The sequence below is a fragment of the Trichophyton rubrum genome (assembly GCF_000151425.1).
Source record: "Trichophyton rubrum CBS 118892 genomic scaffold supercont2.2, whole genome shotgun sequence".
Taxonomy (NCBI): Eukaryota; Fungi; Ascomycota; class Eurotiomycetes; order Onygenales; family Arthrodermataceae; genus Trichophyton; species Trichophyton rubrum.
The window spans coordinates 1765518-1790541 of record NW_003456427.1 but is presented as its reverse complement, the minus strand read 5'-3'; the positions used below and the strand labels follow the sequence as shown (position 1 = coordinate 1790541).

At 47.6% G+C, this 25024-nt stretch overlaps 10 protein-coding genes across 11 annotated transcripts; 2 read left to right on the top strand and 8 right to left on the bottom strand.

The window, feature by feature from the left end:
- Window positions 1–3720: 3720 nt before the first annotated feature.
- TERG_02245 (uncharacterized protein) lies at window positions 3721–4192 on the bottom strand (the record flags this gene model as incomplete). Its single annotated transcript, XM_003237479.1, has 2 exons — window positions 3721–3864; window positions 4070–4192. The coding sequence occupies 2 exons, from the start codon at window positions 4190–4192 to the stop codon at window positions 3721–3723; spliced, it is 267 nt and encodes an 88-aa protein (XP_003237527.1).
- Window positions 4193–4566: 374 nt separating this feature from the next.
- Window positions 4567–6966, bottom strand: TERG_02244 (uncharacterized protein). Its single transcript, XM_047747884.1, has one exon. It carries the CDS (start codon window positions 6026–6028, stop codon window positions 4847–4849), a length of 1182 nt encoding a protein of 393 aa, XP_047603852.1. The 5' UTR covers window positions 6029–6966; the 3' UTR covers window positions 4567–4846.
- Window positions 6967–8154: 1188 nt separating this feature from the next.
- Window positions 8155–9144, top strand: TERG_02243 (uncharacterized protein; the record flags this gene model as incomplete). Its single annotated transcript, XM_003237477.1, has 1 exon — window positions 8155–9144. One exon carries the CDS (start codon window positions 8155–8157, stop codon window positions 9142–9144), a length of 990 nt encoding a protein of 329 aa, XP_003237525.1.
- A 467-nt stretch (window positions 9145–9611) lies between these two features.
- TERG_02242 (uncharacterized protein) lies at window positions 9612–9995 on the bottom strand (the record flags this gene model as incomplete). The annotated part of the gene is made up of 1 exon (XM_003237476.1): window positions 9612–9995. The coding sequence occupies one exon, from the start codon at window positions 9993–9995 to the stop codon at window positions 9612–9614; it is 384 nt and encodes a 127-aa protein (XP_003237524.1).
- A 1404-nt stretch (window positions 9996–11399) lies between these two features.
- On the bottom strand, window positions 11400–14628 carry TERG_02240 (uncharacterized protein). 2 transcript variants are annotated; one of them, XM_047747883.1, is made up of 2 exons: window positions 14146–14628; window positions 11400–14083 (listed from the first exon to the last, which is right to left on the bottom strand). In XM_047747883.1, exons 1-2 carry the CDS (start codon window positions 14271–14273, stop codon window positions 12010–12012), a joined length of 2202 nt encoding a protein of 733 aa, XP_047603851.1. In that variant the 5' UTR covers window positions 14274–14628; the 3' UTR covers window positions 11400–12009. The 2 variants fall into 2 exon arrangements, with proteins under 2 accessions (XP_047603851.1, XP_047605619.1); XM_047749400.1 differs by having other exon boundaries at window positions 11400–14628.
- A 475-nt stretch (window positions 14629–15103) lies between these two features.
- TERG_11823 (uncharacterized protein) lies at window positions 15104–16128 on the bottom strand. Its single transcript, XM_047750875.1, has one exon. It carries the CDS (start codon window positions 15731–15733, stop codon window positions 15419–15421), a length of 315 nt encoding a protein of 104 aa, XP_047605618.1. The 5' UTR covers window positions 15734–16128; the 3' UTR covers window positions 15104–15418.
- Window positions 16129–17865: 1737 nt separating this feature from the next.
- On the bottom strand, window positions 17866–18279 carry TERG_11822 (uncharacterized protein; the record flags this gene model as incomplete). Its single annotated transcript, XM_047750874.1, has 1 exon — window positions 17866–18279. One exon carries the CDS (start codon window positions 18277–18279, stop codon window positions 17866–17868), a length of 414 nt encoding a protein of 137 aa, XP_047605617.1.
- A 1187-nt stretch (window positions 18280–19466) lies between these two features.
- Window positions 19467–21336, bottom strand: TERG_02238 (ATP phosphoribosyltransferase; the record flags this gene model as incomplete). The annotated part of the gene is made up of 4 exons (XM_047747882.1): window positions 19467–19705; window positions 19764–19901; window positions 19959–20459; window positions 21231–21336. 4 exons carry the CDS (start codon window positions 21334–21336, stop codon window positions 19467–19469), a joined length of 984 nt encoding a protein of 327 aa, XP_047603850.1.
- A 788-nt stretch (window positions 21337–22124) lies between these two features.
- On the top strand, window positions 22125–22608 carry TERG_02237 (40S ribosomal protein S28; the record flags this gene model as incomplete). The annotated part of the gene is made up of 3 exons (XM_003237471.1): window positions 22125–22185; window positions 22347–22430; window positions 22547–22608. The coding sequence occupies 3 exons, from the start codon at window positions 22125–22127 to the stop codon at window positions 22606–22608; spliced, it is 207 nt and encodes a 68-aa protein (XP_003237519.1).
- Window positions 22609–23011: 403 nt separating this feature from the next.
- On the bottom strand, window positions 23012–24472 carry TERG_02236 (DNA mismatch repair protein MSH3; the record flags this gene model as incomplete). The annotated part of the gene is made up of 1 exon (XM_003237470.2): window positions 23012–24472. One exon carries the CDS (start codon window positions 24470–24472, stop codon window positions 23012–23014), a length of 1461 nt encoding a protein of 486 aa, XP_003237518.2.
- Between the last annotated feature and the right edge of the window lie 552 nt (window positions 24473–25024).

Below are 25024 nucleotides of genomic sequence, written 5' to 3'. Positions count from 1 at the left end.
CGTATCAAGGATGCCCATTGGCGGCTAGAAGTATTGACATGCCAGGGGCCGACTATACGGCCCTGGCCCTTCTTCCTTGACCTCAAGCCTCCCTTCAGCGTCTGCTTCTTGAGAGCTCTTACATTTAAAGTCCAAGAGAACAAGACTGTATGTTATGAGCCATATTCAGGTCCCGCGTCATATTCTAGGAAAAGGGAAAGCAACGGCTCCATTGCCTCTCTTCTATGCTTTAAACCGATGGTTTGATTGCACGGAGACGCCAGCATACGAACTCTCACATAACCACGGCTGCAGGTCTCGGAGTCGACAGAGCATCGAGAATCTCGTCAGAGCTGAGTTATGAGCCCGGAGGTAGTTAGGGAAGAAGATCGTGCTACGTATTTGCCCATCTCGAAGATCAGAAAAAGAGCCCCAGAGCTGGCGAGAGTCAAGAATTTCGTTCCTACGACGAGAGTGGCTCCTGTGACTCCCGCAACCCCTTATAGCTCCGGGGTCGCCTTTATCAACCGAATGCGCGACAGGCTCCCCGACAGACTTATCGAAGAAGAAAAATACGCATGCCAAGAATGGAATCACTCAACCGAGGGTGCAAGCGGACGTAAATAGTCCGTAATTAAAAGTTATGAATTGGCCTGACGAGGGGTTATCGAGAATCATATATATGCCACCTCAGCTGGACACCGTGGATATTGGCCGCAGCAAGCCAGCCTACAGCGTATAGCTATATAAACGAGATGAACTCGGAAGCAAACCTCCAAGAGCATATTGTGGCCGCCTCTTACGGGGTATATACACCCTCTCTGCGCCTGGGGCGAAAGCGCCTCGAGATAGGGTATTATCCACCATTGATTGGTCTCCAACTTATACGGTGCTCTTCGAAGCAAGGACTGATGGCCACCTAAGGTGGTGATCTCATTCAGCTAGCGCTATCACTCTACTATCCAGCCTAGAGACGCTCTGGGCGGTCTACGTTACATCAACATCTGGTTCGAAGCTGCACCAGTGACAGTTCGCACTTCATGCTGTGCTAGGAAGGGTATATCTGACCTGTCGGCCGTTGATAAAGTTAACTATCTCAACATCCATGCACGGTGTAGCCGAAGAAGCTGATATGGCCACGTCACAGCGGCGTTCCAACCTTCAATAAGCCCAGTGTGTTAATATCAGCCGTATTTATTGCGGAACGGCCTGCATTTCCTTTATCATACATCTGTCGTCCAGGGGAATCAACCCTAAAGCACTCGCATCAAGTCAGAGCACATACCGACGGTATTTTTAAAGATATGCCAACTATGAAGCCGCAGCAGAAGGAAATGAATCATGATGATTGCCTACGAAGGAATGAAAGCAGTCAATTGGTGATGAAGATGAGCTTGCTAAGGACGTGTGTATGTACATGAGAAATCTCTGATGATATGGAGGCCACAAGCTGACTAGTTAAGCTCCCTGCATCTGACAAGATATCACCACACCCGATATCGACGATATTGATTTCCATGATGTTTGCGCCATAACAAAGAGCTGGCATTCTTTAGAACAATTGTGATTACAGAGCCCCGATATTGCTCTGGACTCATGCTGGAACAACCCCTAATCGTTACAGTCCACGTACCCTCGTCGGTTTTATTCACTCCTGAAAACCATACAAGAGATTGTCAGCTGCTTCGACAGTGCAGACCCAGTCCAATATCCTCCCCTTGGGAATACTCCCACCGGATACACATGCCATCGCTACGTCTACTGGGCTTTCTATTCAACACGTATCTACTATTTACGATCGCTTGTTTGGCAACCTCGAGAAAAAGCAAGAAATTATCTTCGGAGGAAGAGTGACAGGATTGGATGGAATGCCGTTCTGATATACAGAGATTCAAGACAGTTCAGTCACATCTCGTTTCTTGCAAACACAATGCAGACAAAAGCGAATCAAGACCTGAGAAATCTTTCCGATATCCAATATCCTAATTGCAAAAAATGTTGTTGCTCCTTCAACTGGATATTGCACTTTTTTGACATAAATTTTGGACATCTCAATATTGCGCCACCTATTCTTGATGTCATGTCTATCTGGAGGAAATATCACCTCCTACAAAATACTGTTGGGAGAGAGTTCAAAGGAATATGGATCATAGGTAGTCAGTGAACAAACTACACGAAAAATGGAGCGCCAGAAGGCGAACATGAAGACGAGAACTTACGAAACAAAACAGCAAAGTTGGAATCGTTATTGCGGATGTATGAGAGTCGCTTACTCTTATTTATCCCTTCCAGTCATTCTTCTCTGCTACAGAGAGTGTCGAATATGCCATTTAAGCAAAATATGCGCCCGTTCTGATGCAGACAGTATCTTTACTGGCCTCCGTTGGCAGTTAACTATTCTCATATCGACATCTCGAAAGACTTGTTATCAACTTGTCATTATACGGTGCAACTCTCGTATGAAGATGCCAATGTGTCTGTTAGTCCACTATTACCGCCAACTTCAAGACACGATAATTGCAAGCCTTTTTCAACATACAACTACCTTGATAGAAGAACTTAGTTACCTTGCGGGCTAGGTAGTTAACTATAAAAGGGAGATCCACCCGGTCATAAATTTTTGTCAACTTCTGCTATGCCCTATTCCAGTTAGCATCCGGCTAACAGGGAAGAAATGTATGCTTTGGTTTTGTCAAGCGGCAGAGATACTGGTTATTCTCGTCCTCGTCTACGTCGACGTCTGTCGCCTATTGAACCGACTACGGAGACCACGTCGTCGGAGGCTATGCTCGTCCTTCGGCGGATTTGGACACGAGGGAAAGAGAGAGGTATCCATTCGCAGATAACTTGAGAGGGTTATATTCTCGAAACATCCCGTTTATTCAAGTTCTACTGGAGACGCTCGATACTCGATGAAATCTTGCCTCGCTACCCGTCTGGATCGAGAATACCTGTTTCAAACATGTGCTGCCGCTGGACATTTGTCGAAGAAATAACTTCATCCTGCTGACCACTAGTGTGGGCTCACTCTTTTGGCTCAACCGTTTTGATACATAGCCTTAACCACAGCAATGCTTATAGAGCCCGATACTTACATGCTGGAGAGAATTTACCTATAGATAAAGAAGCAACAAGCCCATGGGCCATAGGAAACCAACGAACCTGACAGAATGAGGCTGTCTACTCCACCCCAAGCTCAGCTTGGTAGCCGCTATATGCCACATCATACTATGCATTTCCACCGTGGGTGAAAAGATGGAAGTGTGTGCGGGAATAAAGACCTCCTCCACGCAGGACATGAATACCGGATGCGCCCGTTAAAGATTATCATGTCTGATAACGACTATTATGAAGAAATTCAGCCGGAATTACATGTTTAGACCAGTTATTTCCGGTAATCCGTACCTCGCGGGCTACGATACAAGGATGTTATGAGCTGCTCTGGTTACTGCGTCACATTTTCGACGAAGAATATCAATAAGCCTCGCACTGGTTCGCCACAAATTCTCTCTATGGAAGAGTGCGGGCATATGTTATATCAATCATTGCAATGAAAAGAGAAATATCCTACCTACCCAGATGGCCTCACTCCTCTGAAGTTCTACATCGGGCTGTCAATCTGCAGCGAGCTTCCATATCAGGCTCCTGCTCCTGCTCCTGCTCGGTTAGTGCTCTGGGGTGTTTCCAGAAAACAATAGGGGGTAAAGGTCAAATATCAAATAGATTTTTCTACAGGAGCTGTTACTCACAGATCATTGTGCCATCGAAGACTTCCATAGCCTTCCTGAGAGAATATACAGCTACCACTATCGCTGTAGCCTCGCAAGGAGTGACAAAGGGAATGTTGGCGGAAGCTTTGGCTCTCTCGAATGCGAATTTGCATATCTAAATTTTTCAGAAAAGTCGGCTAGCTACACTATTGAGACAAATTCGAGAAACAGTACATAATAATTGAGCCCAAATTTGTTACCGGAGCCGGGGAAAATGGGATACCAGACACCATGAGACCGAGGACTGGGCTCGAACATCTATACCAGACCGGCGATGATGGCTGGAGTGTATTTTCTCTCCATCTACAAGAGGAACTTACTTCTGAACGGAATCTTCGTCGTCTGCTGTTTCTTCCCCCTTTATCTCTGGGGTGGATGACTCGTCTCAGGCGGACGATTATCTTGCCCTTCGCAGATACATTCTTTGGCAACTTATTCGCCATGTGCCGAATGCAAAAGTAACAATATATGTGGGCCCTGCCAAACGGTACTTCTTACCATTTTTCAGCCGAAATTTCCTATGCGGACTGGAGGGCAATCCTTGCTGTTCTTCCTACAATGAAGATACTTCCCCCAGATGAGATTGCTGGTTCCCGAATTTCAAGCCATGCAGGAATTTTGAGGCAGTTGAGGTAGAGGCGACACAATCGAAACGGTTGAAGATGCTTTCACAATTCAATAAGTTGTTATGTTTATTATTTACATAGTCCGAAAAGAATAAAAAAAAATAATAACAATCTACATGTTATCGTAGCAAACCATAAGATAGCCAGTCGTTGTAGTACCTTAGTTGTAAACATCGTGGCATGGCCGATATCCTCTACTGGCAAGTATATATATATATATATCTGCGGTTTGGTAATATCGTAGCCGTGTTGTAGCTTGATTATCAATTCATTAGATATATCTGTGAGCACAGTCTAAACTATAATCAAACGATGATCCGCCTATTCCATGCTGAATGCTACTCCGTACTCAAGAGGTCTAGATGAGAATTCATATTAAACAGCATATCTACACCTCCTCCGAAGACTCAGCAGTGCGCTTTCCATCAAATACTGAAAACGTCGCAAAGGCGAGGAGTAGAGATAGAATGCCTACAGAGGTATTAGTAAAGAGGCTGGTAAGGATTTGACAAAGGTATACTCACAGAATACAAAATTCATATAGTAGTAGCCTACCAGCTCGGTCAAGGAGCCCGCCAGAATAGGCCCGATGATCAATCCAAGACTGAAAGCTACCTCTGTCATGGAGGAGATTCTAGAATTACCGCCATGCTCCCCGAATATCTTCGGATTTTTAGTCTGCATCTCATTCACCGCAACTAGGGGTAAAGGATCGTTAGTAATGTGAAGAAATACGGTGCCAGGGGGGGTTTTTGTCCACGTACTAGTCATCTGGACAACACCGGCTCCGCGGATCAATGTATAGACAATTCCGACTCCTGTGATTGCAGACACAAATATGGCCTGGCCATTATTATCGGCGCCGGCCCAGGGGAAATGACTGTCCCCAGGAACACCCATGAGCCATAGCAGCGGGGCCTGAAGTGCCCAACCTATAGCCGTAGGGTTTTTGAGTCCTACCCGGTCACGAAGCCAGCCAACCGGAGCACCAAGGAACATACTAGGTATCTGCATGGCAAGGAACATCATTCCAACGGGCAAACTGCCCCAGTTGAATATCCTGCTTAGATGAAGCGGTAGGGTCGCGTTAAATCCAGCTACGACGGAAGATGCGCATATAACGCTCGACAGGCCTACCACTACTCGGATATCACTCAGAGCCGTGACGTAAAAATTACGGGATGATACTGGTTCTTCTGCAGCAGCTTTAGGTTGTGCATCGGTACCAGGCGCTTCGTTGCTGTTTTCGCTTGACTGAAGCAAGGGAGTTTCTTCATTAGCTGGGGTATCGGCCGGATGATTCTGTGCCGAGTCATGGTATCCGTCAGGCTGGTTTTTTCCTTCAATCATGAGCAGACGGGCTACAATATCGAGGAAAATGACGATAAGAGGAACGGACCAAGCAGCCCAGTAGCCCACGAGTTCCAACAGGGAGCCAGCAATCACCGGTCCGAATATGATGCCGGCCATGACAAAGGACATCGAGAGACCCATGGTCTTCCCTATGTTGTCCATTCCAACATTATCCACCATTGTAGCGAACCCAACAATCCATGTGGCAGAGCCGGCAATTCCCTGTAGGATTCTTCCTACAAAAAGCCCCCAGACTAAAAACTCACTCATGTTAGCAACATGATCTCTCTCAGGATGCATTTAATAATTAGGCTTACCGGAAGGGGAACAGGCAACCAGTATCGTCCCAACGGCGCATGCTACCAAAGCTATCAATAGCGGCGTCCTCCTATTTGGCGTCTTATCTGCAAAATGGGCAATAATGGGTGCCGCGACCAAAGTCATGAAGCCATGGATGGCGAGGAGGGACGAGGTGAGACTCTGTGTTTGCGACGGGTCGACATGCAGACGGACCTCAAGCATGTAGCCCAGGATAGGGACGATGAAGCCATAAAGAAAAGTTTCTGCAGAGGATAACAACACACAACGTCAGAAACAAATCAAGCTTAGCCGCGGCAAATAAGGGAATAGCCAATTACATACCAGCGAACAAGGCCAGAACTACGATGGACAGGATAAAGGGCTTGGAGGACCGCCATCGGTAGCCCCAGGGCTTCTGGCAGTCCATCGCCATCACGCCAACTCGGCCACGGACACAAGGGGATCCAGTTCTCGTCCGAGCAGACGTGCAGGATGTCGGATACACGGCGTCTATTTTATTAAACGTTTGAAGGGGGAGAGAAAATTTTGAGATATCGCCGAAAACCAGCAGCAAAAAGCAACGAAGGATCTACAAGGGTCTCCGGATATGATGACCAAGGGTTATGATCGTCTCTCATTGCTCGTATCAAGAATAGCGAGGAAGAAAAGGAGATGGAGGGGTTATCCGTTCGACATCGAGCAGAGTCGATATTGGTCAATGCATCCGGGAAACACACCCCTCTGTTGGTGATCGATATAACCTCGGTAGCCGCAGTAATCTTACGTGCGTTGACGGGTCTGCGGCCTCTGCGTCTCCACGAACTAGGTTACACCATTCCCGGAACCGTGGATACGGGTGACAGCTCATCTTTCGTCTTTGGTCATATTGCATTTTATGAGCAGGGAAAAGGCTGCGACTCAGGGCTGCACGGATGCAAGGGAGACAAGGGTCCAGGAGGGCGGCGATTGAAGGCGGCGATTGCGGCCGACACGGCGGGGCGAATCCGTCTGGAAAGGGTCAAAGCGACAGAGCACTGTCCTGATATGCACTGGTACTGAGCATATGAGCCAAATTAACCCTCCATGGCCGCATGGCCGAAGAATCAACCAGCCGTTGTTGACTTGACTTCGACTTGACTTCGACTTCAATTTTCAAAAAAGAAAAAAGAAATAAACAAGAGGATGATGAGTAAGCTTATTGATGACTAATCACTTCAAACGGGATGGCTTCACTTTTATCCGCAACCCTATTTTGACGTCATCAAATCTACTTACATCAACGAACGACGTTACAACATCGACAGTTCAAAGATGAAAAGACCATTTGGGCGGCTTTGGATACTTGAGTGTATATATATATATATAACACTAAGGTGGTTGGCGTCCTGAATATATACCCAATATATACCCTATGAAGTGGGAGATACCAGATACGCCCAATGCAAAGCCCATACAAAATCAAATTCAGTATTCGCGAGCGCAGTCTGCTGTTAATAAGCCGACGTCAACGATCTACGCCTCTCGCCGCTGCTAAAGCCACATAATAATCTAATATACTATCAGAGTTGACCAGTTGGGACGGTTTTCTGTTCAACCAGCTCTTTTTTCCCTATGACGCTCCATGACGGAAGCATCCGAACCACGGACCACACTGCTGGCTCCCATGGTTCAGAGGTCAATATTTATGGTACTCAAATGGGAATTTGATAATAACTACTAGACTCGGCAAGTTTGCTGACGTCTACATCTTCTGACGTAGTGTGGTGTCGTTGTCGTCACAGATGTGGTTTTTGTCTATTTAAGCGCTTCCCTCCGCGTCCTAATCCCTTTTTCCTTTTCCCTTCTTCTTCTTCCTTTTCTCTCTTCTATTTTCCATTATGTGTGCGTGCTTTATACCACTAAGAGTTGCTGGCTTCATCAGTTGCTATTTATTAATTAATGCTTACTTCTAGCGAGCAGGCGTTTTGGTGTCTATGAATCATCGCGCCTTCTTTTTACTTTATTTCAAATATTGCTTCCAGTTTCTTTTTTCTTTTTTTCTCCTAATTTATTTTAAAGAATCTCACTCCCTTAGCATCATATCCATCTCTTATACTACCCTTGGTCAGGATATTCCTGTCATCAAAATGGCGCAACCCTCAGCAGAAAGCCCAGCAGTGCTCACGGCCTCGGAAGAGAGCCTGCCACTGTGTATCCTACCCGAACTTGGCAAACTCAGGATGTCCAAAATGTTCTATCGGCAGAAGGAATATACACTTACGACGCTGCCTCTGGATATCATCCTTTTGATTGCTGACCACTTGCACTCTGTCGATCGCACCATGCTCTGGCTGACATGCAAAACCTTCCATGACTCTATACCCATGAAAGGTTACCATCCCATCGCCTGTCCCTCTGCGCGTGTCAGGGCCATGCGCCTGTTATACGACTCTCCTCTCCTTCCCTACTTTGGGCACAACAGCAAGTTCCTATGTATGACGAGAAGCAGACGGAATGTCAGAAAGGCAATAGAAAAGATTCAGAAGTGCAACTTCTGCAACTTCTACTCAAAAATGGGGAAAAATCTACAATGCCCGTTTCACCCACCAATTGACAAGGGCCTGTATTCGTTTCCCCATTTTCGCTCACTCACTCATGAGGAGCGGGTAATGCGTAAACTGACGAGTAGCAGCTCTCTAACCCTGCAATCATACATCAAGGGTTGTCTACCGAGAGTGTTGGACAAGCTAGGGTCTTCCAGCGTCAGTTGTCAGAAGGCTGGCTTTCCAGTATCATGGGACAAGGAGTTAGGGAACATGGAGGAGCTTTTCAACTCACAGGTCCGTGAACGCCAACAAATGCTCGGTATCGCAAGGAGTTCTCACCATCATGAACCCACCAAATGGATAAATGAGAACTGGCGCATCAGCTTCGCAGACTTCAATATCTGGGTGTTCCTCCTTTGCAATCACTGCATGAACATTTTGCCAAGTAATTCACCGATGCGTGGCGCCTGTACCTTCTGCGGCTGTTCTGATTGTGGCATGTCTAAGCCGAAGCTCCTTCGAGTTTGTGAGCCTGGAGAACGTCCACGCTTCGTTATACTAGGTCAAATCGCTTTCTTCCCGCGGAAATAAACTGGGCTGATGTGAGCATATTCTGGAAACATTGGCAGGATCTTGGTGGAACGGACTGGTGTTTGGCGTCTTGGTTTGAGGTATATTTTTCCTTTACTCATCTCCTCATGTTCGTACGTAGAGAATTTAAGCATACCATTGATACATTCATGCGCCATGTTAGCAATTCTACTTCTCTTGTCAACTACGCTGCACTAATAGTGATGTTTACTTCCAATACTATTATATGAAATTGTCTGTCATGTACAACAGGTGAATATATTTGCAAAGTAACGCTGTCATCAAAGGAATGTAAAAAAGTATAGCCATAGCCACATATCTCATCTGACCTTTCCACCACATCAAATCGAGAAATTATCCCAAAATTACATCCTCTCCATCTAAATTCTTAGCTGATATCACAGTCCATCATTCCAAACTCTCGTCGTCGAAGCGTCAAACGTGAGTTTTCTCGCTACAGAAGCAATTTAAACCTTGCACTGGTTGTAAAGAGGGACCTCAGAGCACAAAGCTGGTGGTGGCAGGGTCCAGTCGTTGCAGAGGGTGTTGCAAGCAGTGTTCTCTGGCACGAAAACGAGGAACTCGTAGTTCTTGAATGGCAGACGGAACTGCTTGGTGATGTCGTTGTTGTGAGGGCTCGCCTTGTAGCCAGCACGGCAGGCGCAGTGGAAGGTAGATCCGGTGTTGATGCAAGAGGTGGTGATGTCACAGAAGTTCTTGCCAGAGACTGGGTTGCAGGTACCACAGACTGGAGGAGAGTTGCGGTTGGCAAGGCTCTGGGGGAGGGCGGCAGCCATAAGGGAGGTGCTGGCCAAGAGGATGGAGGCAGTGGTGAAAAGGTTGAACTGCATCTTGATAGATTGGTTGTTTATTTGATTGATTTGATCAATTTGTTGCTTGATTGAACTTTTGGCTTCGATGTGTTTGTTGCTTGAGTGCTGGATGATATCTCTCAGATATGGGGAGCTCGATGCTGCCTTTTATATCTTTCCATGAGCACTCTTTTGCTCAGCCCCATGGGAGAGCTTAGGGAGGTTACCTGGGAGCTGTCTCACCTCAGCAGCCGGTATTTGCCCCATAGTCAATGCTACCTTGCGGGGCCCAAGGGGGGGTGGAAGGTATCTAGCTAGCTTGGTAGGTTTTACTTCCATGAGTGGCTGTCGGATCTCATGGCGAGGCAATGTCCCGAAGGTGCCTAATCCTTCCTCGTTCAAGAAGCCATGTAGGTCGTATAAACTAGCGTTTTGTGCCTTTGTTGAAGAAAAAAAAAAAAAAGCACGCCTAAATATGAACCACGTTCACTCCTGATACGGAAATGATCCCACATTGCAAGAGCTGGCGAAGGATGCAGCTGCAGAGGAACCGCTCCTTCATAGGTCTGAGAGCTAACAGAAAACAGCGGTAAATAGTCAGATTATCCATTGATGTTTTGGTGAAGCTATTATTAGCAACACTAGGCAAATAGAATTAGCCAAGTTCAGGAAGAGTCTTGTCAAGCCGTTGCCTTAAAGAAGAATGGTTGATAGGGTTTCCGGCTTGAAATTAGAATTGAAAGTTCTCGTCCTGCCTCGACCTTGGTATCCTGCAAAACCATCCCCCAAAGCAGAGTTTGGCTTGCTGAAGATCAGGCCCATTCTGATATCACCATCGAACGAATCTAGAAATTGGATGGACATGATCAACACAGACAAAACCGTGTTATTCATTTTATCTCGCATATAAAGAATATCTCAACCATGGATGATTGAAGAGGCTTAAAATCACTTGTCTTAGCCTCCATCTAGGCCAGCATTCTCGCTGGGGTTGTGATACGTGAGAATCCGGTTTCATCCCTAAAGCACAGTCGATGCCAGGGAGCATCCTTGCGCCCACATGGGTATAGAATATCTTTATCTGAACGATCTAGAATCCCAAGCCTGCCAAATGCAAACGAAGTTTGCCATTGGTGCCAGCAAACGTTCAACAGCTTTGGATCTGGCTGCACTGCGCTGCGTAGGCGAGAGTCAATCATGCCGATAATGCCGTATAACATGCAGCCCAATGTCTAGCTGGCTGTGTCAATGGCCAGAGAGTTAGAATCATACGACTGTAGCTTCGGTTTCTTCTTCTAGGCCATCATAGTCAGATATCTGAATGGTCACCGACCCGAGCGCTGCAAACGCCTTTTCTCGTTTGACCCAAATGCTAATGGCGAACCTGCCAGCTCGTCAGCTCCTCATTCGCCGAGTTTCGTATAGCAGAGCTCCTGGGGGCAGGGGAAACTTATGGCGCTGAGACATCTCGCTTGTTCGAGCGTATTACCTGCCTGGCGAGGTGAAAAGAAAGTTGGGACGATGAAGTCATCGCAAGCGAAGATTCGGGACAAGTTCAGCCTTAGCGTGCATCGACACTCTGGGGTAACCAACCCTGTTCCCAGCTCTGCTCACTGTTGTGACATATCCATTAGGTAGTTATAAGGATCGTGTTATGTTTCGGGTAGTGCTATGAATAGGCATAATGTTCAGCCCTCGCTAGGGATTCAGCTTAGAAGCGTGTTGTGATGTTTAACTGCGATCAACCTAGCGGCTTCAACGGTTTCTTTGGCTCCATGGAAGCTCGTATAGGGGAATGGGCAAACAAGCAGCTAGCATACCATGCATGTAAGACATCGGTATTAGCTCGCGATGCAAGAGGGTGCTGTAGGACACTCCGTATTGGGTAGAGAAGGCCCTTGATCCCTGGACGTTGCATTGTAGAGAACCATTCTTTACTGCTTCATCGGAAAGAAAGGAATTTAGTCAAGGACGCACTTGAGAAGAATTGAAAGCTTGGGCTCATTAAAAGGACTAGATTTATCGAACCATACGCTATTGTTTTGAAAATTCGTTATAATTTATATGAAATCCTACAAATCCATTGCATCGCCATCCCCGGCTTCAATGAAGACAAGCCGAGTGCCGTTTCCACTGACTTGCCAGACCTGTAGGAAATATACACGTTAATAAGGAGGGTACAAAGCCGGAGGATAAATGTTGCACTTACACTAAGTTCTGCGTATTCATCAATTGCCTGGCTAAGTTGGTCATCTGTAAATCCTTTCGCGACAACTCGTTCCCGAATCCTCTTCATGCTGAGAGTTCCTTCATCTTCGTCACCGATAGCAGCCGCACCACTCTCCCTCATGGCGCAAATGAGGTTGTAAATTTTGCTGGTAGGGCTGTGATCTATGCCCGTTTGTGAGTCCTGGTGTAAGCTGGATTTACTAACTTCGATCAGCCGGAGGGCCTCATCGATATCCTCAGTGACAACACGCTCGCTGAATCGGAGTCGGGCCAGAGCCTGAGAAAGGCGAAGGACGCCCAGCAAGGTTCGCGGCGTGACGTGAGTGAATTGTTTTTTGCTTCCTTCTTCTTGCTTTTGCTGTTTGCGCATACGGACATATGCACCCACCATATAATCTGAGACACTCTTCGGTACCACAGGGCGGAATGTTCGCGCTTTGGCGATATACTGTCGTACTTCGGCAGGAGTGAAGACTACTTCATCGGCACTGGTCTCAGGGTGTTTGTTGTGCATATGTACATAGGCAACATGGCTGGCGAGTTCTTCGTCAGCATCACGGGAGGGGGTGTCCAGCATGAGAAACAGAATATCAAAACGAGACAGAAGTGCGGCGGGGAGGTTGATGTTCTCAACAGGTGATACTCGGGGATTATACCGTCCGTACAGCGGATTGGCAGCTGCAAGAATGGAGGTGCGAGCATTGAGGGTGGTTGAGATTCCGGCTTTAGATATCGAGATTGTTTGTTGTTCCATAACTTCGTGAATAGCAGTCCTATCTCCGTCATCCATCTTGTCAAATTCATCGATGCAGCAGATACCGTTATCTGCGAGAACAAGGGCGCCGCCCTCAAGAACCATTTCATCTGTGACAGGGTCACGCATCACTGCTGCTGTCAGACCAACTCCACTGCTTCCTCGTCCAGTGGTGTAAATGGCACGAGGAGCTACCTTGGTGATATATTTCAAAAGTTGGGATTTCGCAACTCCAGGGTCACCCATCAGGCAGATGTTTATATCACCACGAATCCGCATTCCGTCTCCCATTTCCTTTGTCACACCACCGATTAGAAGAAGTAGCAGGGCCTTCTTAACGTCGAGATGGCCATAAATTTCCGGAGCTATCGAACGTGACAAGTACTCATACATGTTACCCGAGCTCGCATGTCTAGTAATTTTTCTCAGGGTTACTGGGTCCATGACAAGGTGATCGTAGGCCTTTTTATGTTGTGTAACATGTTGGGCTTCGAGATAGGTATCAGTGAGAAGACCGGCTTTGATGGCCCGGAAACCTGTGTAAGGGGTGGGAAGGAAAATTCCGGCAATATCAACATTGTCTCCTGGGCTCAACTGTCGGACTAGGCTACCCATCAGGTGTACTGTCAGTGTGCGAGGGATGTGTCCAATAGGTACTTGGTCTGCCATCTCCTGTATCTTGGCCTCCTGAAACGGAACAAACTTTGAGGCTCGGGTGGAAAGAAACAGCTGGCCCTTGCTATTGTTCTTTTTGCATTCTTCCGACAGACATTCCGTTAGTGGGAGAAACTGTTTGGTGGTGATCGGCTGAAATACTTCAGAGCCACAACGGTCACAGCTATATGCGTTGATCTTGACGGAGGGTTTGACATCGGAAACTCTGGTAGTGATGCCACGAACTGTAATTAGTTTTCCAAGCTGTGCTCCACGAACATCTCTGACTGCAAAAGCCTTTGCTTTCGGGTTACTGCTTGATCCAGAGGGAGTGATTGGTTTGATGTTAAGTGTGTATCTCCTGATAAGCTCTGGCGGGAATATGGCTGGCTGCATATCGGCATCTGGGTCCGCTTCTAAAGCCAGGTCCAGAGTTTCGTTCCGTCGTCCACGCTGAGAAACTAAAACATCAATCACATCATCCTTAAATCTAAAAACATAAGTCAATATGAGCTCATGTGCCTCTAGCGCCATAAGGGTGTCTGTACTAACGTTACTTCTGAGCTTTCCTTGGGCATTATGTCATCGATTGCTTCCGAAATCACATCAATGTATCGCTTCGCATTATTTGTAATTCGTTCCGCAAGGTCTGAATGTGGCCCTTCGGGTGCAGATTTCATGAACTGGTAAAAGCCACATCGATTAGCCTTCCAACACTTAAACGACGGGTATAAACACCATCTCCTGGGGCTGACTGTACTTTATCCAAGTCGTCCAACTCTATGACGATGTGATTCTTCCTTCTGTCTGCGATCTCTTGCAATAGCGCCATATATTTAAGCTTCGGTTCACGTCGCTCTCCTGTTGTTCGCCCATTCTCTTCACCGTCCTCGTCCATTTCATCCAGGGCGTCAAGATCATCTTCATCAATGTTGAGGCCTGAAATCGCTTCTGTCGCAGATGTCTCCGAAGCAGACTGGCTGGACTTGAAGTTTTGAAGAAACTCTTTGAGCACGTTCTTTTCCTCCTCGTAGTTGATTTGGAGGCGGAGGGGGAAGAGCGCCATTTTCGCACGCGTTCAGGGCAGCTGTCTATAGGGAAGTTCACGCAGGGATACCGAAGGGAAGAGTGCAATCAAAAGTAAAACAAAACAAATCGTAACGAGAGTGCGCTGCCAATTGCTGTACTGGCTGCAACCTTCAAGCAACGACTTTGCGACTTTGCGGTTTTTGATGCTTGAAATCGCGAAGTTCGATAAACTCAAACTAACTCAAAGTTAAGCGCGCGGGAACGCGAGCCAGAAACGCGACGCGTTAATATGGCCAAACCAGGATTAGCGTTACTGACAAGCAAATGACTTAGCCGGCGTGGAGAAACGCTCGGTCCGAGGCGTCGGCCTTTCGGAGTCGGAAAATCTATTTTTGCTCGGGATCACGGGTTTCCCGCGTGCTCAGAAAGTAAAAAGAAAGCTGGAGAAAGCCGCAAAAGCTCGCCGTCGCGCCGAAAGATAGCAGATACACGGACTGACGGACTGGCAGACGAGGGAGAAGGATGCATTGCGGTTTCTGGCCTGTTTGATGATACCACGTTTTGCGCAGCTCCTTATCTGTCCCAGGCTGTCTGGTTCTTTTGTGTTGTTTTCTCAGTTTCTTCTACAGTTATGGCTCCCAGCAAGAGGACCCCAACTTTGGCGGAGATTGCGCTGGTACCCCTGAAGAGCTGCCTGGTCAACTTGCCCTCACCACTGGTTTCGTTGCTTGTCAATGCAAATACCGTAAGTGAAATGGAATTCTATGGCTTACGATGGATCGCTAATTATTGTGAATTAGCCTGCGCAAAACGTTATTGTCGAGCTACAACACCGCGGTAAACCTACATCCACCTCCGATTCTGGGAAGAATGGACAGCCAGTGCAGAGGTCAACGCATGTTGGTTGGACGGGTATGCCTAGCAAGAGGAAGCTGGCACCAGTTGTGACACGGGACGGTATCAATGGCACAAGGGGGCAGCCAAAGGACCAGGATGTGGCCGTGTTGGAAATTGATTCAACCTTTGGAAGGGTACTGGGCTTGAGTGACGGACAAAAGGTATACAGATATCCCGTGTTCCCTCTCATTGTTGGAGGTATAAGGGTTTCCATTGACGTCAATCTTTAGGTTGGTGTGCTTCTACACTTGGATCCGCCGGTTGCCCATACAGTCAACATCGAACCATTGACCCCAGCGGACTGGGAGAGTATGTAATTAATAATGTGGAATACGTGGGTATCTTATACTGACCATTCTTGTCCACAGTCATCGAACTACATGCCAATTTCCTGGAGCTTAATCTCCTTTCTCAAATCAGGGCGCTTCCCAACCCTGCTTATACACCCTCTGCCGAACAAGCAGAACACACACATCCGCTCACTTTACACCTGTCACCTACTTCCACCGCGAATATAACCGTCACATCGCTGACTCCACCAGCTCCATCATCATCTCCTTTTGCCAAAATTTCACCCGATGCAGAAGTCATTGTTGCACCCAAGGTCCGCCCGAAAACCGGAAGGTCATCTCAGAGTGGAAATCGGAGTACTGCCAGCACCGGCCGCAGAAGCCAGGGAGCAAGAAGTGTCAGCAGCATTCAGAGGCCCCGAAGTAGTCAGTCAGAGTCGTCATCACGAGGCGCACTTTTCTTGCGGGCAGTAGACCGGAAAGCCGCCGTCAACTGGTTTGACGAGGATGCCGAGGCAGAGAAGGATGAAGGGCTAAAGGTGTGGATTGATCGCGATGTTTTGTCAAAGAACGAGCTACGAGGGGTTTCCTGGGCTTGTGTGTCAATTGTACGACCAGCTGCACTACAGGCACCCGTTGATCCACAGCAACAGGCTCAGCAGAAGGAGCTGATTTCGCCTGAGGCTGGAAGCATCTCACGGAAACTTGTAGCCAGACTTCTCCCCTGGGATGAGAACCCTGATACCGAGCATATCGCTTTGTCTTCGCTCTTATGTTCTGCCTTGGAGTTTGACGGCATCGTCGGCGGCATCGTCCGCGTAGAAGCTGCTCCACCTCCAATTCAAAAGCCAGCAGTGAAGACACTCAAAATCTTTCCTTTCGGCACAGATCTATCAAAAAAGAAAGAGGGCTTCAGGTTCGGTGGCGATTCAGCCAGTGCTCGGGATGCATTTGTTGAACGTTTGAAGATGGTATACGGGAGTCCCGGGTCTGATAAGGGCATTTTGAGCGGCCCAATTACAGATGGAATGTTCCTCCCAAAGCTAGACGATCAAATGAGAACGCTAGATTTTGACGGAGGGATGATCAAGTTTGACCCTCTAGTAGATGGAAACTCGGTCGATGCTAAACCAGCGTTTGGCTGGATGCTTGGATCCGAAGGCAAAATCGCCATTGAAGTGCAGGCAGCAATACCCAAGCCGCCAGAATTCTCATTCCAACCTATACCGGCTGACGAAGTTTTGCCTTCTGAGATTCCCAAGCTAGTAGGTATCAAACCTGTTATCACAAACTGCATGTCAAACCTCACTCGGTCTTCATCGATTCTTCTCACCGGTGGACTAGGATCAGGCAAGACATCTCTTGCCTATCTACTTGCTCACCAATTGCGAGAAGATTACTTGTTTAATGTTACCTATTTCCCCTGTCGAAAACTGCTCAATGATGAGACCCGCATCTCCTCAATCAAAGAAACCTTGCGGCGGCTTTTCCTTTCTGCTTCCTGGTGTGCGAGACTCGGTGGGAACTCGGTTGTCATATTAGACGATCTGGACAAACTGTGCCCTGTCGAGACGGAACTCCAAGTCGGCGGTGAGAACGGCCGAAGCCGCCAAATCAGTGAGATTGTCTGCTCTACTGTCCGGGAATTCTGCTCTGCTTCGTCACCAGTGGTGTTGCTGGCAACTGCACAGGCGAAAGAATCCTTAAACAACGTTATAATCGGAGGCCATGTTGTTCGAGAAATCATCAGCTTAAAGTCGCCCAACAAAGACGGGCGAAGATTAATTCTAGAGCAGCTGACGAAGGAGGATAAAACTTCTAACCTACAGGGGGAAGTGAATGGCCATGCTCGCAACCCTAGCTCTTCATCCCAGGATTCCTGGCTCAACCCATCAAATCCTACATCACGACCAGGGTCGTCTGATCATTCTGATGGGTTCGTTTTGAGCAGAGACCTTGACTTCCTCGACCTAGCAGGAAAAACAGATGGCTATATGCCTGGTGATTTAGTTCTACTGGTATCCCGCGCTAGGAATGAGGCATTGATAAGTGCCGTTCAAGATACTACATCCTCTTCAAGCGTTATCACTCTAGGTACAGGGGACTTTGACCGAGCATTAAAGGGATTCACTCCTGCGTCTCTTAGAAACGTTACCCTTACATCCTCTTCGACCACTTTCTCAGCAATCGGTGGCTTGCATAGCACAAGAAACACCCTACTTGAGACCCTACAATACCCCACAAAATATGCCCCGATTTTCTCCCAATGTCCGCTCCGACTCCGTTCTGGACTTTTACTGTATGGGTTCCCTGGATGTGGTAAAACGCTTCTTGCCAGCGCTGTTGCAGGAGAATGCGGCCTCAATTTTATCAGTGTGAAGGGCCCTGAGATCCTTAACAAGTATATCGGCGCCAGTGAAAAGAGCGTGCGTGATCTTTTCGAGAGAGCTGAAGCTGCACGGCCTTGCATTCTATTCTTTGACGAGTTTGACAGTATTGCACCGAAGCGTGGTCATGATTCCACCGGTGTGACAGACAGAGTCGTCAATCAGCTCTTGACACAGATGGACGGTGCCGAGGGCCTGTCAGGGGTATATGTTTTGGCGGCTACCTCCCGACCAGACTTGATTGACCCTGCCTTACTACGGCCTGGTCGTCTTGATAAGTCCTTGTTATGCGATATGCCCAACCACGCCGATCGCGTCGACATCATCCAAGCTCTGAGCGGTAAGCTGAAGCTCAGTGACGATGTGATGTCTCGGTTGTATGAAATTGCAGGCCGGACAGAAGGATACTCTGGTGCCGACCTTCAGGCCGTTGTATATAACGCCCACCTCGAAGCTATCCATGACGCTCTGGGAGACCGAACACCAGCTCCAGAAACCACAAAGTCCTCCAAGAAATCAAAATCTTCTTCATCCGCCGAAAACAGTGAAACGTCCTCGAAATCCTCTCAAGCCAATAGACCCTTCATTCAATTCCTATACGACTCGAAAGAACATACTCTCGCCACTACCTCAAAGGGCGTGAGGAATACCGCCCTAGACCCGCCAGCTGTCATTGCAGCTAAAATTGAAGAACTCAAGAAAGCCCGTCAACGCCAAAAGCAGGCACAACGCAATCCTATATCGGACCCAGCGTCAAAGATTGATGCGAATAATACTTCTGGCGATGCGGGACTAGACGATGACGATAAGGACTCAGATGAGATCAGCATTGAATGGACACATATTGAGCGGTCTCTTGCTACCACTCGCTGCTCCATTAGTGCAGTAGAAAGGAAGAGGTTAGAAAGTATATATCGCGAGTTCATAGTGGGCAGAAATGGGGAGATGCCTACTGGTGAAGGCGCAAGAGAAGTTGGAGGTCGAACGACATTGATGTAATTTTATATATATGAATATACCATTTTATCTATCCATCTTTTCTACTTGGTATTTTTTATCTCATTTGTTTATGAAATGCAAACCGTAGTCTTGTATAACCATTTACTAATAACTTCCCTAGGAAGCAATCGTTGACAGCTAAGGCAAAACCTACAGTCCTTTCATATCAGATTCCCCGGGGCCCAAAAGAAGTAGACGAGAAACACATGCTAAAATAATAGCAAACAATAAAGGTTGTCATAAACTAGTTCATTAAAGACTAAGAAGTATCTCAGGGGGTCGTTCTCGAGTTTGCGATTGCTACAACAAGGATATCAGTCGCACCAACAGCCGATAGGTCGTCCATGACGGTAGCAATCTGTTTCTTTTCTACCATGGCACTGACGGCAACCCAGCCCTCCTCTTCCAGAGCAGTAATTGTAGGAGCTCGTTTTCCGGGTGTTATGGCACAGGCATTGGACAAGATGTTACGAGGAATGTTATACTGGCAAAGCACATATTTTTTGGCAGCTAGAGGGACCCTTAGTATAAATTGTCGGGTTTAATGGAAGCTCCTGAGCAAACTTACTGATAACACCACGTATTCTCGGAACTATGAGATCCACTAGGGGATTAGTGGTCTTTCGGGATTTGACAAGGACGGCATTAGTGCAGAGCACTGTATCGATAGCCTGAAGTCCAGCAGCTTTCATCGTCTCTCCAGATTCTATAGTTTCAAGTTAGACAGATGAGCAATATGGGGGTTAGAACCGTGAAAACACACCAACAAGATCAATGATGCCATCAGCTACTCCCAGAGCACAGGCAGCCTCCACACTGCCGCCGACATACTTGATCTTAGTCTGTAGATCCCAGCTTCCGTCCGCTCTCCTACTAGCGCCCTCCAATTTGGCAAAGTAGGACTCTGCAAGGCCCGTGAAGCTAGTAACGACATTCTTTCCAATGAGCTCCTTAGGGTCAGTTATGAGGCCCTTCTCCGGAACTTGGACCTGTAGCTTGCATCCGCCAAAGCCAAGGTCCAGTATCTCCTCCACCCCAGACTGCTGGCCCGGTAGACGGATATCATGCTCAGCCACTTGATCTTGTCCGGTAATGCCTAGATCGACACGACCTTCACCGACGAAGGTGGGTATATCAGCTGCCGGCAAAAAGATAAGGGCCACTGGAAGGTTCTTGACAAGAGCTATATCCAAACGGTGCTCTCTGCGGAACTGAACATCTGATCCGTCCAGCAGATCAATTGTAGCCTGCTGCAGACGGCCCTCTACAGTGAATATATCGTGTTAATTGTGGTTGTCCTTGTGTTTCTATAGGGCGGGGAAGGGGGTGGACTTGCTCTTCGGCACTGCGAACAGTAGCCGGCCTTCTAGACTTTTTTCCCGGGTCAGCGCACCCGTCTGCCAATTTGTAGGGTCATGCATTGTCTAGTAACTAGTAATAGGAAGAGCTCACTGGTTTACCAAATCCATTTCCAACGGAGTCTTGAGAGAGAGACGAGCGTATCAGAGGAGGGGGGTGTGAGTCAACGGTGCACAGCTGGCAGCTGATATACTTAGATAACCTCCCCGAGTAAACCCCAGGATGCGGAGAAGCAGCAGTAAACGAAACGATAAGTAGTACAGGGCCCAGGCTCCCTTGGTTAACTGTTCAATATCTGAATAATGTGCAGTTTAGTTTTAAAGTCGCAAAATGAGTCTTTTGAATGGTGATATAGCTTGTCTGCTAGTTCGGGCCAATCGCGAACCCGGGAAGAAGTTCGGATCGTCTCTGATAAGGACTTCTGGATCACCCAATGACATGCAGACTGGAGACTCCCCGTTGGCTAAAGGACTCTCTGAACTCGAGCTTTTTTTAGACAGGAAAGCTTCTCTGCGCCACTTAATCTAGTTGATTTTACTCCTTGATTGCATTATTACGGATACTCCGTGGAAAGCTGGCTGTGGGAGAAGGTGTAGTAGACGCTGGCTATATTGCGCTAGATATATGGTAATATCGTTTATTCAAAACGCTGATAGATAAGTTTATGCAGGCGTACGAGCCCTTCCCTGCCAATGAGAAGTTATTTCGGACGGGGTGCCCTTGACAATATGCAATGATAACGATGCGCCTTGAGAAGTACCGCTCTCGATGTACACCACCATGACGACCTCTAAAACAGCCGTCGAGCATCCATGTTAGTCAAGACACACGCATGCCCCGGATCCTTCCCAGACTCCAGTCGGCTTTAAAATAAGTGCATGGGCTATTTCAGGCAGTCTGCATTGGTTTGACTGATGGCTGGCTGTAAATATGCTAGACAATTTCCATGGCTAGGAGAGATCACTCAGCCGGTCTTCGTAGGAGTTGAACGTCTCAGGCCTGTATATCAGAGGCACGGAGGCCATAACAAAGTGTCGTAGGCAGTCCTATCAGCGCCGTTAGCCGTGATTCAGCAAGGGAGCAAGTTATGGTTATCGGACGTCCTACGAAGTACGGTTAGTCCAGATCTCCCGTCCGTCGCAACCGGTCACTCCTATCATGGACGTTTTCCATCTCGCCGGCCGCCTCAGGTAACAAATAGGAGGATCCTTCTCAGATGAAAATCCCAACGTCACCAGCAACCGTCTCATCCTTCATTTCCATCGTCATCTTCATCTTTCATTGCGGTCGAGAAGTCCTTCCTAAGGACTACTGGCCTAGGGCTTAGGGCTATGTCCGTATCAGGCTAGCGCCCTTTTCCGGGTAAACCTTCCGCCGACGCTCACCGCCAAGCCCGATCTGGCGGGCCGCGGGTCGGCAGAAACTGCTTCCCACAAACAACCAAAAATTTGGAGCTTTTTTGTGTTATCGCGAATTTCGACCTTTCTTCAACCACCTCGAACCACCGCAGCAACGAAGCCAACGTCCTCCAGCTCTCCCTCCATCATCTCTCCATCCGCAATCGCCCAACATGGATGCTGGCAAAGTTCCCGCCAAATACGCTAAGGTGACCGCCGTTCTCGGCCGCACTGGTACGTTCAGCCCGCCAGCATGGAGGGGGGAATATCCACGCAAGGGATGGGATATGGCAAGAGGAGGCGCAGAAAGATATTCTTGTGCATGATATACAGGAAGAAAGCGATATATTTGGCTGAGGAATGAAATGCTGATTTCGTTTTTTTGCTTGGAATAGGTTCCCGAGGAGGTGTCACTCAGGTCCGCGTTGAATTCATGGATGACTCCAACCGAAGCATTATCCGAAACGTCAAGGGCCCAGGTATGCGCCTCTGTTCTATCTCGGTCTTTAGAGCTCTTAACCTGTCTTTTTCAGGGAGATTACGTCAAACTGGATGCAATCTGAAATATCCCATAACTAACAAATATCACCTCTAGTCCGTGTCGACGATATCCTTTGTCTCCTTGAATCCGAAAGAGAAGCCCGCAGACTCCGATAGACGCGAGTTGTTTGGTGGTGGCCATGATAACGGAGGGGTGTTAACGTTGGGCGCGATTTCCTGTTACTATTACTGGTTCTTAATTCGAAGCCTTTGATGTCCCAAAAATAAACGAGATCAAGAGATTCAAAACAACTTCCTCCCCCTCGCTTTCCATTTCTCCTTCTCTGGGCTGGACCGAACTTCGATTTGAGACGTCTGATGAGAAAGACGCGGAATGTCATGGTGGACAATGCCACGAAATATCATGGGTGCGATTGACCATGGTCACTTTCGTATTTTTGATGCCAGGAAATTTAACCGAGAAAATCTCCTGGAATTAAGGCATTACCCACGCATCGACCAAGGACGTCATTTATAAGGTACATCTATATCACAGCTGGTAGAATACCCAAACGCTATATTACAACAATTCAATGTCTTTGAGAAGGCGTTCAATTTGCTCTCCAGCACTATCACTTGTGCTCTCATCAGATAAGGTCTGGAATATACCCCGGAGCACGCCTCCCATCTTCTTCCTGCTGATCTTAGCCTCAAGCTCTTGCGACTTTACCTGGGCCACCTCTAATATTCCAGTTGGAATATTTGCAAGCTTGGCAACGTTCAATCCATATGATCGGTGAGCCACTCCTTCACCAATTTCATATAGGAAAGTAATGTCCTGTCCCTCATCACCGGTTTCAGTAAACCTCATGTGGACATTGCGTAATTCGCCGCCTGGAAACGCACTTGCAAGCCGACTCAGGTTCTGGTAGTGTGTGATGAACAGGGTCAAACTTCTCAAGTTGCGAACCATGTAGTCAAGCACGGCCTGTGCTATAGCCACACCATCATGCGTAGACGTTCCACGACCTAGCTCGTCGAGTATCACTAGTGAACGTGGAGTAGCTTGTTTCAAGATATCGGCCGTTTCCGATAGTTCGACCATGAAAGTAGACTCGCCTGCAAGCATGTTGTCAAATGCCCCCATACGAGTGTACACGGCGTCAAGCATTCCTAACGTAGCGGATTCAGCCGGCACGTATGAGCCAATCTGACCCATGATGCAGATCAAAGCTATTTGGCGGACGTAGCTAGACTTTCCTCCCATATTTGGACCAGTAACCAATAAAGCCCTGGTTTCATCCGTGCTTAGCTGGGTGTCATTGGGCACATAGGAGTCAATCAGAACCTTCTCAACCATCGGATGGCGGCCTTGAGAAATATTGATGATCGTGTCATCCGTGTACTTGGGCTTGACATAGCCTGGCTGTGCGGCAATCACAGATAGCGAGTGCAACGCGTCAATCGTTGCGAGAGCTTGGATGCAGTCCCGGAATAGCTGGTATTTCGTTGAAATATCCGACAGCAACCTCAAGAATGCCGTGTCACAAGCAGCAGCCAACGACTCCTTTTGCTGGTCCCTTTCTCGCATCATTTTTACGACTTCAGGGGTATGGAAGCGTGATACCTTTTTAGTTCCACTAATCTTCCGCCAGGAGGCCGGTACTTTCTTCAAAGCACCTTGAGAGTTCTCAACCTCAACTAGATAGTCGATCCCTGCAACTGAAACATACTGGACTTTCTTTTTGCCTAGAGTCTCGGCTATAGACTTTAAATGGTCTTTAAGCTCATACTCTATCGTTCCGATCATCAGACGATGTTCGCCGATCTCCTCTGACTCCTCTGACTCGCGGAAAAAGTCATATTTGTCATCCTTCTTTGCGGCCGTTTCATTGATTTTATTCAAGTATGAAACAACATCATCACGCATTGTAGGCAGGATGGCAATTGACTCGCTTAAAATAGGGGACTTAAATCCGGAGTCAGCCGGGGACTTTACATGGGCAAAGCTCACGGCAATTGACTGCATGCTTTTGAGCATTGTCAACAGTTCTGGCCGGGAACACTAGTAATAGTAATTAGAATATCAACAAATGTCAAAACAAGCCAGTTTTCCCACTTACCTTCCCGTAGTACACCCGAATCAAAGCCTTTTCAAGATCTACTCTGACCTGCGACAAGGTAGACCCTAAATTGTATGTTAGAGTAGATTTGTCCGAGTCAAGTAGTTCTGTGACCGCCTCTGTGCGCTCCTCCAGCTTTGCTTTGTCTAACAATGGTCTCCCAACCCATCTGCGGAGTAGTCGTTGGCCAAACTTCGTCCGCGTCCGGTTCATGCTCCAAAATAAACTACCTTTTGAAGAGTAGTCTGTCTGGTTTTGGTATATCTCTAGATTCATTAATGTGTTTCCGTTAAGCAGCATATGAGATCTTGCAGAAAATGACTGAAAGTATTTCGTCAAATCGAACACATGCTCTAACCCATACTCTGTCAAATGCTTAATCATAGCAGACAGGCAGACGGTCACATCGTCGGGTAGCTTTAGCACCTGATCTAGCAGACTGCTTGCTTTTGCATCCTCCGCTGAACCTG

Coding starts and splice junctions, on each gene's coding strand:
- TERG_02244 (XM_047747884.1), bottom strand. CDS start 6,028: ATGCATCCTGAGAGAGATCATGTTGCTAACATGAGTGAGTTTTTAGTC.
- TERG_02240 (XM_047747883.1), bottom strand. CDS start 14,273: ATGAAATCTGCACCCGAAGGGCCACATTCAGACCTTGCGGAACGAATT. Junction 14,084..14,145: donor AAGGAAAGCTCAGAAGTAAC/GTTAGTACAGAC, acceptor TTATGTTTTTAG/ATTTAAGGATGATGTGATTG.
- TERG_11823 (XM_047750875.1), bottom strand. CDS start 15,733: ATGGAAACCCTTATACCTCCAACAATGAGAGGGAACACGGGATATCTG.